This window comes from Cebidichthys violaceus, unplaced genomic scaffold, assembly GCF_023349555.1.
Source record: "Cebidichthys violaceus isolate CVI_PGR_0920_01 unplaced genomic scaffold, fCebVio1.0.p SCAF_10, whole genome shotgun sequence".
NCBI lineage: Eukaryota > Metazoa > Chordata > Actinopteri > Perciformes > Stichaeidae > Cebidichthys > Cebidichthys violaceus.
This window is the reverse complement of record NW_027176263.1, coordinates 4,672,716-4,687,724: the sequence shown is the minus strand read 5'-3', so window position 1 is coordinate 4,687,724 and position 15,009 is coordinate 4,672,716. Positions and strand designations below refer to the sequence as shown.

The following is a 15,009-nucleotide window of genomic DNA, read 5'->3' as shown; positions in this document are numbered from 1 at the left end:
GTAAACAAGATGGGAGGCATGTTCCCTCACCAGCCTGTGGAACATCAGCAATGTCACCATGCACTGTTGGTGGCAAACTAGCCATGGTCAGTGTTTGTAGTCTGCTGGGAGCCACAGAGCGCAGCGTTGCATGCCACAGGGCCCAGTGAATTCATAGAGGATGCCCTCTGAATATTAAAAACAGGGGAAGCATGGGCTGCAGGCCCTTATTTCCATTTTCTTTTGTGTCTTCCTCTGTTTAAATACAATCCAGAAATGACAGACAGGGTCTGTCTGTCATTTGACCTCTGGGTGAAATAATATTGATTTTAGCAAAGGTTTTTATTTTCAGATGGTCAGGTAATTAACCCCTGTTGACAAGTTGCTAAACAAACAGTCTAACTTGTCACCTGCCTTGACATTTAATAGTTTTACTACACTGATGACAAATAATTGAGACACCACCCACATGTGAAAACATCAGTGAGTGCATATGAAAGCCACAGATAAACTCTTCCTCCTCCACTTACTCTCGTGTCTCTTTTTGGGGCACAGGTTTATGTCTGGGAAATATGTTGCTATCAACATTCAATGTTGCACGGCACATAAACCTTAGACTTGGCAACCTGGCCAGGGCTGAAAGCCAAATCTCTATCTGCGGGCTGTGAGATTGTCTTGCTAACCAGCTCCAGCTTTAAAACTCATGTTCATTTATTACATGTAGTCGTCGTAAATCAAGTATTACGTCTCCGAACTTTCTCAAGTTTTCCATCTGCCATGTGTTTGAGCTATCTGTATTACTGTTATATATTACCTCTCCTTCAGGAAGTGTGCATGTTTGTGTGTTTGTTAAATCCAAAACTTAATGCAGGTTGTAAAATGATTTTAACAAATATAAAACAGGAAACTTTTGTCAGTTTACGCTCCTCTCCCATTTCTTCGGTTTGGCCTGAAACGTCCTCCTGTCAGCCCAAAGGAAACTGATTTCACACACATCTGCTAATGGTGGGGAGAGAGTTTGTTTATTTTGTGTGTCCGTGTGAGTGAGTGAGTGATGAGTGAGTGAGTGAGAGACTCAGCAGGAGGTTGTGTGTGTGTATGTGTGTGGCGATGGATGTGTATGTATGTGTTGGCCAACACAATGAGAACTAAACTGGTATCATTACCAGTCAGTGTCTGTCCAAGTGAGCTGGACAACTGTAGCAGATATTTGTCTATTTCCACAGGGCCAGGGATGATGTGTCACACTGCAGGGGTTAATCACACGCCTACATGTTTAAACCAGGACTGTGGTGACTGGTGGAAACTCTAAAGGTGACAGATTTGAGGTAGAATAACTTTCATAGGAACTTACTTTGGGGTTAGATTAATCTAGAATGGTTTCAAAAGTCACATAAAGCGGTCAACAGATGAGACTGTGGTAAGAATAATTGGAAACCACAAAAGTTTCCAATCAACCACCAATTCATTCATTTATCACTATTTCACTTTAAGTGGACTGTTGTGTGATCCTTCGCTGCAAAAACAACCCCATTTTCACATTACTCATCTCATCATCAAATCTGTGCAGTGGTTTATTTTACTTGGCTTAGCCAGTATCGTAAGTTGCAAAATGCCCCCAACCCCCCCACCCCTTAAACTGTTTCCAGACTGTATGTGTTCCCCCAGTTTGAAACACTTATACTCATGCGGATTGAATGCCATTACACAATTGCGTGTAATGTATAATGTGCACACCCAATTTCCAGAGGACTGTTTCATGTTAAATGACTTCAAAGGGCCTCTATGGTTACCACCATAATAATGGACACTGGCTCTAGATGGTGGATACACCATCCATCCACTACTTCAGTTTCCTAGAGTTTCCAACACAGAGCGTCATAGTAACATAGATCTGAGAAACTTAACTGCAATGTAATCAACACACTGGGAGGCATGCTGTATCGTCTTTACACTACCACTTTGACCGCAGTATGTGATTAGTGTTGTGTGTGTGCGCTGGATGTAGCCTATATGTATGTGCGAGTGTGGTGGTGGGGCTCCTTTATGCACAGTATGGTCTGCAGTATCAGGTTTGCCCGGCTGCACACATTATCAGCATGTTTGTCCCTAAAATTACACTCAGCTACAAAAATAGACAATATTCAAACACGGATTGATTTTGTTTGCACAACCTGGTCTATTTGAAGAAGTCAGAAGGCAGCAGACCTCAGCAGGAGGCTGCAGTGGCCTGCTCTTTCCAGACAGAGGCGTGGTTATGTTAGGTGGATATATATTTCCATTTGCGCTTCTTTACCTCTCTGATCACAGACATGTCTGATTAAAACACATTTCATTTGAACCATAACTCATCAGCATGCTAAAACAACACACTGATTTACCCCAGATTATTAAATGACATTAGCCTGTAGGGAACAGGAATGTAATAGAAACATTGTTGTGATATTTAGCTATCAAACTATCTAGTGAGATCTTACTTTCTTATTTAAGCTTTAATCAGCTTAAATTTACATTTCCCCCAAATATATTCCTGCAGTTAGAGTATACCCAAGGTACTCATAAGTGAGTTTATAGTGACACTGCCTTACTGATAGTAAGACAGTGCCACTACAAAGTGTATCCATGCACTGTTCCTTTATTTGCAGCTACTTCTTGTGTTGTATAAATTAAGACTATAAAGTGTTTTTCAACAATTAGTAGTTCAACAATAATACCCTGACCTGTTGATTTAATAAGACTAATTGAATTTATTGTCCATATTAGAAATATCATGGCGGTTATGCATATCCCACCAGAATAGCCCATGCTGTACATGCTGAAACATTTGCGGCACAGACGTGCAACAATCCACTGATCAACCAACCCAACGCGGATTCTTACTATGAATTCAATCTTCACCAATCTCACAGTCTGACACACTCTCAGATATATAAATATAAATATATACATATATGCTGCATGCCATCTTTCACCTCATTCCGCTGCAGCTGAAAGAAGTTGTTGAGATAGTTGGAGTTCAGGGAAGAGCTCAAGTCCGCCGCTGCGGGAGTCTTGCTGAAACCGAGATCCGGATGGGAAGAGTTGGGTTCGGGTCTGAATGCGTCAAAGGCGCTGGTCTGGTGGGGGTCTTGCAAGGAGAGATAGACCCAGTTGAGAAGTTGCGCAGGCTGGTACACGGAGGCACTCGTGTCTATGGCAGACAACAAGCTCATCTTTCAATTCAAAGGGCTAAACTGGGTTTTCCACCGCTGTTTCTTGGACCGGTCTCAACTCTTTTGCCTTTTCTTGCTTTTCGTTCCCCGGCAGATGGCAAGTGCTCCTTATTTCTTGCCGAAAGGGGCCCTGTCCTCCTCACGCCGGGAGCCTCGTCCCAGTCAGATGTTACTCAAAAGTCATTGCGCTAACATGTCAGTATAGAAAGTGTTTCCCCCTGCTCCCCATGGTCCGCTATCTGCCTTTATTGCAGCGGGGCAGAGAGAGACTCTTTGAATATGTAATGAGGACGGCTCTGCGTCATCGAGGACGCGGGCCAATCAGCGTCTGCTTTCTATGAATATTCATTGATGGCCCGCTGGATGAGACAAATGGTTCTTCTGCTTATTGTAGCTCCTCATCCCAACAGCTCAGAGGTTTATAAATACTCTGCTACATCAGTTAATAACATTAGACAATTTAACAGACTCTCTCTGAGCCATATGATGACATGTATTACTTGTAACACATTAATAACATTTGTTTGTCTATAGGTGTTGTGTGATAAAGAGGGGTGGTGAAAGGTGTTTTGTGTATTCAGGGCCAGAGGTGAGTAGTTACACCTAACTGACTCATATTTAGAGTGTCCTTGCCAACTTGAATTAATTTAGTAAAGGCCTAACATTAAGTCAAGTCATAGCTAATTAAATTCCAAATTATGTTACTAATGTTGATCAGCCATCTAAAAAAATATTGCTTCATGAGTGCAATAACAGAAACACTGGATCATTGGTGAATAAGCAGCAATCAGAAAAAAGACTAATCAGATTAGTTAATCAGTAAAATCAGCACCTCATCGCCAGCCCCAGGCCTCTCTCAGGCCTCTCTATTGACCGACCTGAAGGTGGCAGGCAGGCCTGTTGGTATGGAAGAAAACTTTAAAAAGGGCTCCCTCTTGTGGCAAATGTCCTTCTCACACAAAAACACACACACAGTACAGTTAGTATAACTCCAACCACAATAATCCTGTTTAGCTTTCTTCTTTTAAAGGTAGGATCAGTGACGTGATGTAGCTAAAAATATCCCTACCTTGTTGGTGATTGTCATCACATAACAACCACACACATAAATAACACCCAGTCATACAGTACACTCACACAGCTTTACTCTAGCAAAACACAGTTTTATATATATAATTATTATACGTTTAGTCTTTTAAACTTTATTCATCCCATGGTGTGCTATGATCCCTGTGTTTTGTTTTTATCTGCTATTTTCTTCTTTAAAGCACTTTTCTAAGCTTGTAAAGAAAAATGCTAAATAAATTAAGTTTATTACTATTGTTATTAGTATGATTTACATACCTCATTGTATTTATGCAACTTTGATAACTATAAAATTACATAGGCTTGTAATATGTAGTTATATGATATACTCATTCGTATATATAATTCCAATACTTTATAATATTATCAGATTGTTGAGGATTGATAAATGTATCTGTGTGTTAGTAAACACAAAATTGAGAAGGTGGTTTAACTTTATATTTCGGTAACTACACACCTGTGATATAATAGACCTATTGTTATTCAATAGGTGACGCCGGTGTGACACATTTTCCATCATGTCATAAATTTCATCTATAGATGATTAGTGGTTAACACATATTTGTTGTTGTCACGTGGTGAAAGGCAGATGGGTGGGTTCCTTAAATGGAAAGTATGAGTCCCACCCATTCTGCTTAAGTACAGTCAAAACTGCAGCTTAAAGAAATACTTCCTCCAGGAAGAGACTCCAAGCAGACTAAAGTAAGTGCTAACTTCAAATAAGTACTCACACAGCCCGAGCTACAATCACGAATCATACATCAGCTTACGTTATAAGTTATATACGGATAAGTGGCAACTATTTATGGAGTCGTTTTGTGGTTTAACGTCAGTTGCTGTTCTCGACGCCGTCGATAGCCTGCCAACGTCACAGCACAGTTACCGATCACCAGAGCCTTTAGCTCCACCATGTAAGGCTACGAGACGTGTCGTCTCGGTCCGTGGCTTAACTTAAACTGCTGGAATCGCGTCGGTTTATTTACGGTTAGTCAGCTAGCTAGCTAATTATAACGACGGTTAGCACGGTCCAACTGACATTATGTAAATCTGATTAAGCAATAACTTAGCTCGTGTTCAACTGGAGATTTACAACGTTACAGGCCCGACGGCAGCGTTTCTATTAGGTAGTGCTAAGTTCAAAACGAAACATTTCGTTCGTGTTATAAGATAGCTTCATGTCTGTTTTCCTAACATTAACATATTTGGCGTTTGAAGTAATGTCTTGTGTTTCGCCGAACTAGCAATCTTCACTTTTTTTTTTAAGTGAGTGAACAGACACACCCATCGTCACAAGAACATGGAACAATATGAAGGCGAAACATTCATATGTTAAGATTATCTAAATAGTATCCGTCACTGTCTTGTCGACACCTTGTAATTACCTCACGTTGGTTTGACTTTTTAAAATAACAACAACTTAAACCCTGAAATGACAACTGTCTTTACTAGCACCCCAACTCCTTCAGCAAATGGCTTAGAAAAATATTTGTTCCGACCAAATGTGTTTTAACTGCCAGTGAAGTATTTCACAATGGCTCTTCTGAGTCAGTGTGGCTGTAGGTCTGTGTATATGAGACAAGCGCCAGTGCTACTGTAGTATGACATCTGTAGTGAGCATGCTTCTATCTCATTGGATACCTCCTTGCCTGCTCATTCAAACACAGCAGCCTTTTTTTGTTCTGTGTCCATAAAATGCAAAGCAGAGGAGACTGTTCCATTTGGTCCACTGAAGTCAGACTTCCCATGGAACAAGTAGTTACACTGGAACACCGGCTTTTCATACCGAGCTTAACCAAAAAGAAAAGTTTCCCCACCACCCCACCACTCGCATAGAAATGGCTGTGATCCAACTTTCCTGGAATAAAGAGTCTGCAATTTAGTACATTGCAGCGACAGTGACACTTACATTGCTACATTCATAAGCAAAGACTGGTGAGTGTATGGGGGGGCATTTAAAAAAGCACCACACTGAGTCAACAGACTAGTATTTTATGTTCAGTATAACAACAAGCTATATACTTATTGTGAGTCAGATCCACATTTTTGCTGTGTCATGCCTTCAACATGTAAGGCTGCCATTTACAGCGTATTGTTCTTGCTTATATTTTTGCTTTACCGACAGATAAAATACCCTTTTTGTCGAGTTGGCCGCACAAGATGATTCTTACATTTTTGATTAATTTGGTCATGTTTTGGCAGCCCTTTGATTGACCGTTCTGTCTTTATGCTTAAAGCCATGAGCTACCCTGGATACCCTCAGGCAGGTGGATATCCTCAACAACCTGGGGCCTACCCTCCACAACCTGGGGCCTACCCACCTCAGGCTGGAGGCTATCCTCCCCAAGGTGGAGGCTACCCTCCTCAACCTGGTAGCTACCCTCCTCAGGCTGGTGGCTACCCTCCCCAACCTGGTGGCTACCCTCCTCAGGCCGGAGGTTATCCTCCTCAGGCCGGAGGCTACCCTCCTCAGGCCGGAGGCTACCCTCCTCAGGCTGGTGGTTTTCCTCCTCAGGCTGGAGGTTTTCCTCCTCAGGCTGGAGGCTACCCACCGGCACCACCACAAGGTAAGCCATCACGCACTGTTACACTGTCCCACTTTCTACATTTAGCACAAAAAGAGCAACACACTCAAATCTAAAAGTACTTGCAGAAACTGTAAGTTGAAGTGAAAAGGTTAAAGTATTCTGGTGCCTATCTTAGAGAGGGGTGAGTCAGTTATGTCGTGTTTGTGGGCAACAGGGATCACGAGACTTTTTTTTCCCCTCAAAAAACAAACAATCTGCCGTTGCTAAGAGAAGGAAGTCCCGCTGTCCATCTTTTCACATAGTACTCCCATTGTCTGTCCAGCTCTCTTTCACCTACCCATTAACTAGTTGGAGGGTGAGAAAAAGGGAGTTCCAGTAAGAAGGCTCATTCCTGTCTCAGTCTGATATTCTTACATGTTGTAGCAAAATGCATGCTTTTCCTGAACAGCCTTGTCTTTGTTGTCTGCTGCAGGCAGCTGGGGAGGTGGCCCTGCTGGTGGATATCCCACCATCGGTCTGGGCAACTTATCCAACCCTGGATACAACGCTGGCATGGTGAGTTTACCTTAAAAACAAAAAAAAACCTGCACCCAGAAAATTCTAAATATATAAAAATAATGCAACCTCATCAGATTATTGCGTTGAATATTCCAGTAAGAGTTAATTACTCAGCCATTCATGGAATAGCACATCTTTTCACTTCACGGTAAGACTTTTCCAAACGTCTGCATCTGCTTCTTTTTCTAGGTCTCTTGCATGAGAATAACACTATATTCTTCATGCTTCTCAAAGCTATCGCTCTAATGTAACTTCTTCTTAATCCCTTTTACTTTTCTGAGTCATTGTCTTGTCTATATTGTTGTCTATTATCTGTTATATGAATTTCCATCTTATAGATCATGGCCACACTTTATTTGGATGATTGTGCGTCGTGTAACTGGAAGAAGTTCAAAACATCAGGAAAATTGACTTTGGTTTCTCATCTGAAGTTAGATCCAGGATGAGAGGCATTTTCCAATGTGTTAAACATTGATTAATTCCATAAAATATGATCCATAAATCTATATCGAATCCAAAAAAGGTGTGACCAGCTACCTGTGCTTTGCATGAACTAATCTTCAAAACGTTACATATTATGGGATACCAATCTTTCCAAATCGCAGGCCAACCAGATCTCTGCAGGCATGGGTGGTTTTGCTCAAAACCCATTCATGTTCGCCCCAGCCTCTGGGGGGTACCCACCTGCCACTCAGCCTAGTGGGTACGGTGCCCCCTTCCCTAACCAACAGTCAAATGGCCTGTACCCACAGCCAGGAGGGAGCATGCAGCACCCCCAAGGCCCGGGGATGGGCTTCCCCGGTCAGCCTGGACAGCCCATGCCTGGTTATGGAGGAGCACCTGCACCTATGCCAGGTTACCCAAAGGTCCCTTCACCAAATCCATCCATGCCAGCCTACGGAGGAGGAGGAGGAGGAACCATGCCAATAGCGCCACCTGTCAACGTGAGAAAGACTAAAAATACTTTTTTTAAAAAACATGTATTTAGGGCTCTCTTTTGTAATGCGATACACAGACACGCTTTCATAAATGTACGATGTCTATAACAGATTTACATTTGAGTTGAAATAACACGTGCTGTTTGGTTATCTCAGAGAGGATTCAGGGGAACAATCAAAGACTTTCCTGGAGCTGACCAACTTAGAGACGTGGAGGTCCTGAGGAAGGCCATGAAGGGCTTTGGTGAGTGCTATGGGCGGAGATTTTGTATTTTTTTCTTAATTATCAAAGACCTTCTTTCGTCGAGGACAGCTTTAATTGTCTTTAGAGCATAACTTTTGTATTTAGAAAGATATTTGTCATCTCAAGAATAAATGTCACATCAGACATGTTTTGAATTAGAAATTTCGAGATGTTTCTGTATCTATCATCTCTTTATGATTTTCCATTGTGGGCTTTTGTGTGCAGGAACGGACGAGCAAGCCATCATCGACCTCCTGGGTAGTCGCTCCAATAGGCAGCGTGTGCCTTTGCTCCGAGCCTACAAGACGTCCTATGGGAAGGTAACAATCCGTCCTCTAGCTGAGTTTATACGTTGTTAATGTGATCATGGTGCCATTTTCCATTAGGAGAGTATTTACTTACTTTAACATACAATCATGTTTACAAAACAAGCACCATTTCTCGATATATATATAATCCCACGTGGCTCAGTGTGCATTATACAAGCACTGCGTAATGGTGACAAGAAGACAACAGGTGCTCGGGCTGCCAGTAAAACGGAGAGGGGATTGGATGTCCGCAGAGCTCATTAAAGCTCTGCCTCATAGCTTCATGTAGTAGGTTCTTCACAACAGCACTTGATGAAGGTTTTGAGTTATGCCGAGCATGTTTCCATTCTCAGGATCTGATTAAGGACCTACACTCCGAACTGTCTGGAAACTTTAGACAGATGGTCATGGCCACGTTGAAGACGCCGGCTGAGTTTGATGCCTCTGAGCTCCACAGCGCCATCAAGGTAAATGCTCAGGAACAAAACCGATCATTCTCGGTCAACATAGAATGATTTATAATCCAGGTCGTTATGTGGTTTACATTGTACAAAAATATGTGCTTTTTATGAAAAAGAAGGATGTATACATGTTACATTGTTATAGAGTGTTGTAATGACTTGCAATAGTTGTAAAAGGGTTCACTGAACAAACGGGAAGCATTTTGGGCCAGAGGATGAGGTTTTCATTGTTCTGTCTTCCTAACAGGGAGCCGGAACCGATGAAGCCTGTCTTATAGAGATCTTGTCTTCTCGCTCCAACGCTGAAATCAGGGAGATAAACCGCATTTACAAACAAGGTGAGAAGCCTCAGGGCGATTTATGGACTGCTCTCCTCTACTGTTGTGATCTCCTTTATCACACAGCTTCTTAAAACTGTGTTGAAAGTGAGCTTATCCATGAATGTAATAAAACAGTCTGTCTAGATTTGGGTACCACCATAACATTTGTAAATGCACATGAAGTCATTTAGCACTAGCCATTTGAGTCGTAATAAGAAATTGAAAGCAAGGTTTCATAACTGCAACTATTGAAAGACATTTTTTTTTGTATTCATTGAACCCCCTATTTGTTATGCTTATGTATAGTGTCCTAGTTTCTCTTGCCAGTAAATTGCGTTGTGGTCACCCTACATTACATTACATTACAGTCATTTAGCAGACGCTTTTATCCAAAGCGACTTACAATAAGTACCTACCTACATTATATGCCTGAGAAGCTGCTAGTATATATAACAATTGTAGTACCTTATAATTTGAATACAGTTGCACAATGTTTGTTTAAATATGCTGTAAAATGAAAATATTCATATTAACATCTTCAATCCAACAATATTAGTTAGCCTTCAAAAGTCTCTGTTGCTTTAATCCTATGTCTTTGTATTGAAGCCATGTATTTATGGTCTGTTTTTGTTTCTTCCATCACTTTTCAGAATACAAGAAGACCCTGGAGGATGCCATTAGTGGGGATACTTCCGGCCACTTCCGCAGGCTCCTGATCTCTCTGGCACAGGTACAAATACGTGATACAAATTCATTAATACTTGTCTCTTAGCAACTACCTTCCGATTTAATTAGGAATATGCTGTCCTGTACTTTGCAGGGTAATCGTGATGAACGAGAGACCGTTGACATCTCTCTGGCTAAACAAGATGCTCAGGTAAGGTCTGCCTCACTCTCATTAATGAGTCATGTTTTGAGGATTTATCTGCAACTTGGTTGTTTCTTATATTGTTAATTACGAGACCTATTGATTGCAAAGACATGCCAACCCGTGCACATTGCGGTTCTGCTTATAGGCCCTGTATGCTGCTGGAGAAAACAAGCTTGGAACAGACGAGTCCAAGTTTAATGCTATTTTGTGTGCTCGGAGCAAACCCCATCTCAGAGCAGGTATTCTCTACGGAGACATGTTCACTAGCATCAACTAACATTAGAGGCAACATTTACAATGCATTAGGCCCCAAAGGCCAATTTAGTGCCTTGTTGTCTGTGTTACTGATGGTGTGTGTGTGTGTGTGTGTGTGTGTGTGTGTGTGCGTGTGTGTGTGTGTGTGCGTGTGTGTGTGTGCGTGCGCGTGTGTGTGTGCGCGCGCGTGTGCGTGTGCGTGTGTGCAGTGTTTCTTCAGTACCAGCAGATGTGTGGCAGAGATATCGAGAAGAGCATCAACAGGGAGATGTCCGGAGACCTGGAGGATGGCATGTTGGCAGTGGGTAAGAATACACACACACACACACACACACACACACACACCCCTATTCAAGTCTAGTCTTGGATGGGTGTGTCACACGCATGTAATATGAGTCAGAATCAGCTCCACATAATTAGTTAATGACGAGTGTCCAAGCTGTCTGCAGCACATGTTTGACATTACATTCAACATGTTCCATGCTCATTGTGTTACATGTTGTATACAGCTATCTTAATGCACTTTTGAAGAAGAACTGGAGGAAGGGGCGCTGTTGCATAATCTCTTTTTTTCCCCCCTTTTATTCCCCAACATTTTTCAGGGTTATGGTACAGTAACCTGTCTTTAGATGTGGTTTATTTGAATCCTTTCAATGGTTTTGCACACCCTTTCTATACGTTTTCATTGTGAAGTGGTGGTGCAGTGCAGTGTTTTTATGTTTGCTGTCGGTTTTTAAGCTGTTTCATTTCACTCTTCTGTTTTTGTTTCTGAATTCCTATTTACTTTTTTTTCAAAATATAAGTTGAAATAAAGCTGCCGTAATCAATATGTAGCCACTAGCGGAAAAACTCCAGAAACAGGCTGACAAGCGCAGCCCTGACTTCATATCTCAAAGTTGTTATGGCTAACATTTAGCTACACAGAGTGACATTATCACCCTATGGCGGTCATGTTTCCTGCCACCTGATAAATTTAAATCTAATATTAATTCTCCTTTTAGCTATTGTTTAGCTCTTGCTCAACTTTCTACATCAGGTAGTTAACGTCTTCTGTCTACTATTTGGGGGCAGGTAGCGTACATCAGAGCTGGTTTGCTTAACACAGCTGGCAGTGGTGATGTTGTATTGATGAAAATAGGTAGACTCAAACAGACGGTGCTGGGCTCAAACGGGCTTAAAAGCTCAGTAGAGCTGCAGGTAATCCTCTATAGGTGCGTCCTTACAATTGACACCTTCAGAGTCCATATAGTGATTTCATGAAATGTGAAAAATATTGAATAATGCAGCTTTAAATTTGCTTTTTGCCATCCTGTTATATTCTCTTGGTGTATTCATAGCTTGATTTTTCATAGTTTACTTTTCAGATGGCACTTAGTAAAGTAAAGTGTTGCTGTCTTCATCATCCTTACTTTGCAGTGATACATATTAGAATGCTGTTCTTTACAGTGCACTCAACAGTAATTAAGTGATGTGGTTTGTTATAAAGAAACAGTATGAGTACACTGTGCTGGTGTTGGTAATAAGTCAGTATTTTCTGTTCCAGTGAAGTGTATTAAGAACACATCTACCTATTTTGCTGAGAGACTTTACAAGGCCATGAAGGTGAGAAATCCAGTGTTGTTTGGATAGCAATTTTCTATATTTAACTAAATGAGTGTACTATAATATTTAACTAATGTCACCTTCATTGTGTGTGTTTATGAATTCAGGGAGCTGGGACCAAAGACACAACCCTGATCCGGATCATGGTCTCCCGCTCCGAGGTTGACATGCTGGATATTCGCCAGGATTATGTCAAAAACTACGGCAAGTCGCTGTACACGCACATCTCTGTAAGTATCATCATATAGTGTGATTAATACAAATATCCCCAGCAGGATGAATGATTTAAAAACAACAAGTACACACTTTTTTTAATTCACATATATTGTATATTGAGTATTTTTTCTTATTTCTATTGTATTTTACTATTTTACTTGCTTTTATTTTTAAGAAATACACATTTTGATTTCTCTTTCTGTACTTTCTATGTTATGCACCAATACATCAAAGCAAGTTACTTGTATTTCAAAACCTACTTGGCAATACTTCTGATTCTGACATGATTTTCTGAGACAAGGGTCTGAATATTTTGCTGACGCATTTGTTTTATTGACAGGGAGACACATCAGGAGACTACAAGAAACTCCTACTGAAGTTCTGTGGTGGCAGTGACTGAGAAGAAAACAGTGACTACTACATTATAGAATTGTTCTATAAATATCTGTGCTCTGTCTTATCTATATGCACTATACACAAACAGCAAACCTGCATGCCATGCCAGTACTCTCAATGCAATGTTTACCTAGTTTTAAAAAGCTAGTATATATTGCTATATTTGTTTCTTTTCTATATACAGTATGCACAAAAAAAGTTGTATATTTTTCCACTAGTGGTATCTTTGTTGGATTTTTGGGTTTAACATACATGACCATACAATAGATTTGAAAGAGATTACATATTATTTGTTATATTTTTAAGATGTTTTATATCAATTTTGCCAATATTATCAGATATCTAATGATATCTATCGCGTTTGTCAGCTAATTTAGTAATGTTCAGTAATGCTGACTAAAGTATGAGACAGAATACATAGCAGATAAGTGCCAAAGTTGTCTGTTAATGTTTGCAATTGTATAATCTATTCTATATTTTGAATACCCTCCTTTTTCGTTCATCATAGTTGTGCTGTGTTTGCATCAGATGCTTTTATTCATGTCTTTACTCTTAGTTCCTGTTACTGTAGCATGTAAAACTCAAGCATCACATTTCATGAATTGTTGGTGATTGTATCTTTTTGAGTCTCAGAAAAAAGATACTGAGAACTTGCGCTGGAAGTATTTGAGGTTCATCGCATGAAATACATTGAAATTATTTGAAAAATTCCATAAATAAACAAGCCTTATTAAAATACATGTGTCCTCTCAATATCAAAGCAATGGCACAATAACCAATTATAATATGACCTTCTCATGTCTGCTCTGGTGCAGTCAGCACTTGTTAATAGACTCAGTTTGCCAGTAGAGGGCAGTGAAGTCCCAGTCCAACCCCAACAGATACACATGTCAACAAGCAGAGCTCCATACAAATGCTCAGCTGTGAAGAATATGGATCATTATAAGATGGAATTAGATCAATAACAATGGTCACAATTCAGTCTTAATTTGTACAGGCAACATAATGATCAAGTATCTTCATTCTCCACCACTGAATATGATGGAAGTCTGGTGTACCTTTAAATACACATCATTCTACTTAAATCCAATACACGTACATCATTACTCTTTCCTTGAGGGGTTGAGTGGCCAGCGTGTGAGGCTGCACATGGAGCTCTCCGTGGATTATTACGCCCGGTTAGCTTTACTTAAAATACTGTCGAACACACTTGACTGTAGAGACGTGGCTCTGCGCTCCGCTGGCTACAGTAGTATGTGTGAGTTAGCTGCACTGCGATCAATAACTCTGTGAGGTGTGGAGGGAGGGAGGGAGGGAGGAGGGGGGGCAAAGGAATTGATAGCAACTATAAAGCTGCCTTGGTCACATTAAACAAATCTAGCATGTGTGCAGTGCTGCCAGAGGGATCTTTGGGTAGCAGCCATACTAGAACAATCATGTTTGATCACATCCTGCTTAAATTTACCAGAAAAGGCTTGAGGGCTTCAGATAGATGTTAAGATTACAATAACTAGAATTTTTAATGAAGATTAGATGCGATTAGATCAGTTTTGAGTAGATAATTTAGCCATCATTATATGAGTTTTATAAGGTAATTTCAAAGCATTTCAGCATGTCTCTGCCAAGATTTTAGTTTTGATATCATTATGATCAGAAACCTCCATCTGGTGCAGGCATGCAGCTTAAGGCCGTGTATTTCACTGTTAATTAAAAACCATGAATTGCTTAATTTAATGTCTATTATAGCTGATCTAATCATTTGGGGAATCCTCTCACCGTGCCTCAGGGTCGAAGGTATTGTGGGGAAATAATGGCTTTAGATTAAAAGTTTCTTTAAAACAGAGTTTTGGGCTATGGTTCTGTGAAACACTCTCCTACATGCATGGCGGAGCCTTAGACCCAGAGCCAAGTCTGGCAGTTTTTGGCATTTCACATGGAGAGCTTAATCTCTCTTGAACCCACGCTGTTGCTTTTAGCGAGACATCTCAATCTGTATAATAGGAAACCCAAAAGGTATGGCAACCAATCCTGGACCTAA

The 15,009-nt window shown here is 40.7% G+C and overlaps 2 protein-coding genes across 5 annotated transcripts in view; one reads left to right on the top strand and one right to left on the bottom strand.

The window, feature by feature from the left end:
- zcchc24 (zinc finger, CCHC domain containing 24) overlaps positions 1-3,429 on the bottom strand; it is a 32,517-nt gene extending 29,088 nt beyond the window's left edge. Inside the window, exon 1 of the mRNA XM_068721617.1 lies at positions 2,952-3,429. Coding sequence (XP_068577718.1) covers positions 2,952-3,191 — 240 coding nt within the window. The 5' untranslated portion in view covers positions 3,192-3,429. The remainder of the gene's footprint in view (positions 1-2,951) is intronic.
- Positions 3,430-4,891: 1,462 nt separating this feature from the next.
- anxa11a (annexin A11a) lies at positions 4,892-13,709 on the top strand. 4 transcript variants are annotated; one of them, XM_068721604.1, is made up of 15 exons: positions 4,892-4,979; positions 6,512-6,841; positions 7,275-7,357; positions 8,113-8,304; positions 8,455-8,542; positions 8,768-8,862; positions 9,204-9,317; positions 9,559-9,649; positions 10,282-10,361; positions 10,452-10,508; positions 10,648-10,741; positions 10,967-11,062; positions 12,301-12,359; positions 12,467-12,589; positions 12,916-13,709. In XM_068721604.1, the coding sequence occupies exons 2-15, from the start codon at positions 6,514-6,516 to the stop codon at positions 12,973-12,975; spliced, it is 1,560 nt and encodes a 519-aa protein (XP_068577705.1). In that variant the 5' UTR covers positions 4,892-4,979; positions 6,512-6,513; the 3' UTR covers positions 12,976-13,709. The 4 variants fall into 4 exon arrangements, with proteins under 4 accessions (XP_068577705.1, XP_068577687.1, XP_068577696.1 ...); XM_068721586.1 differs by having other exon boundaries at positions 7,966-8,304; XM_068721595.1 differs by lacking the exon at positions 4,892-4,979 and adding an exon at positions 5,927-6,209 and having other exon boundaries at positions 7,966-8,304.
- Positions 13,710-15,009: the final 1,300 nt, after the last annotated feature.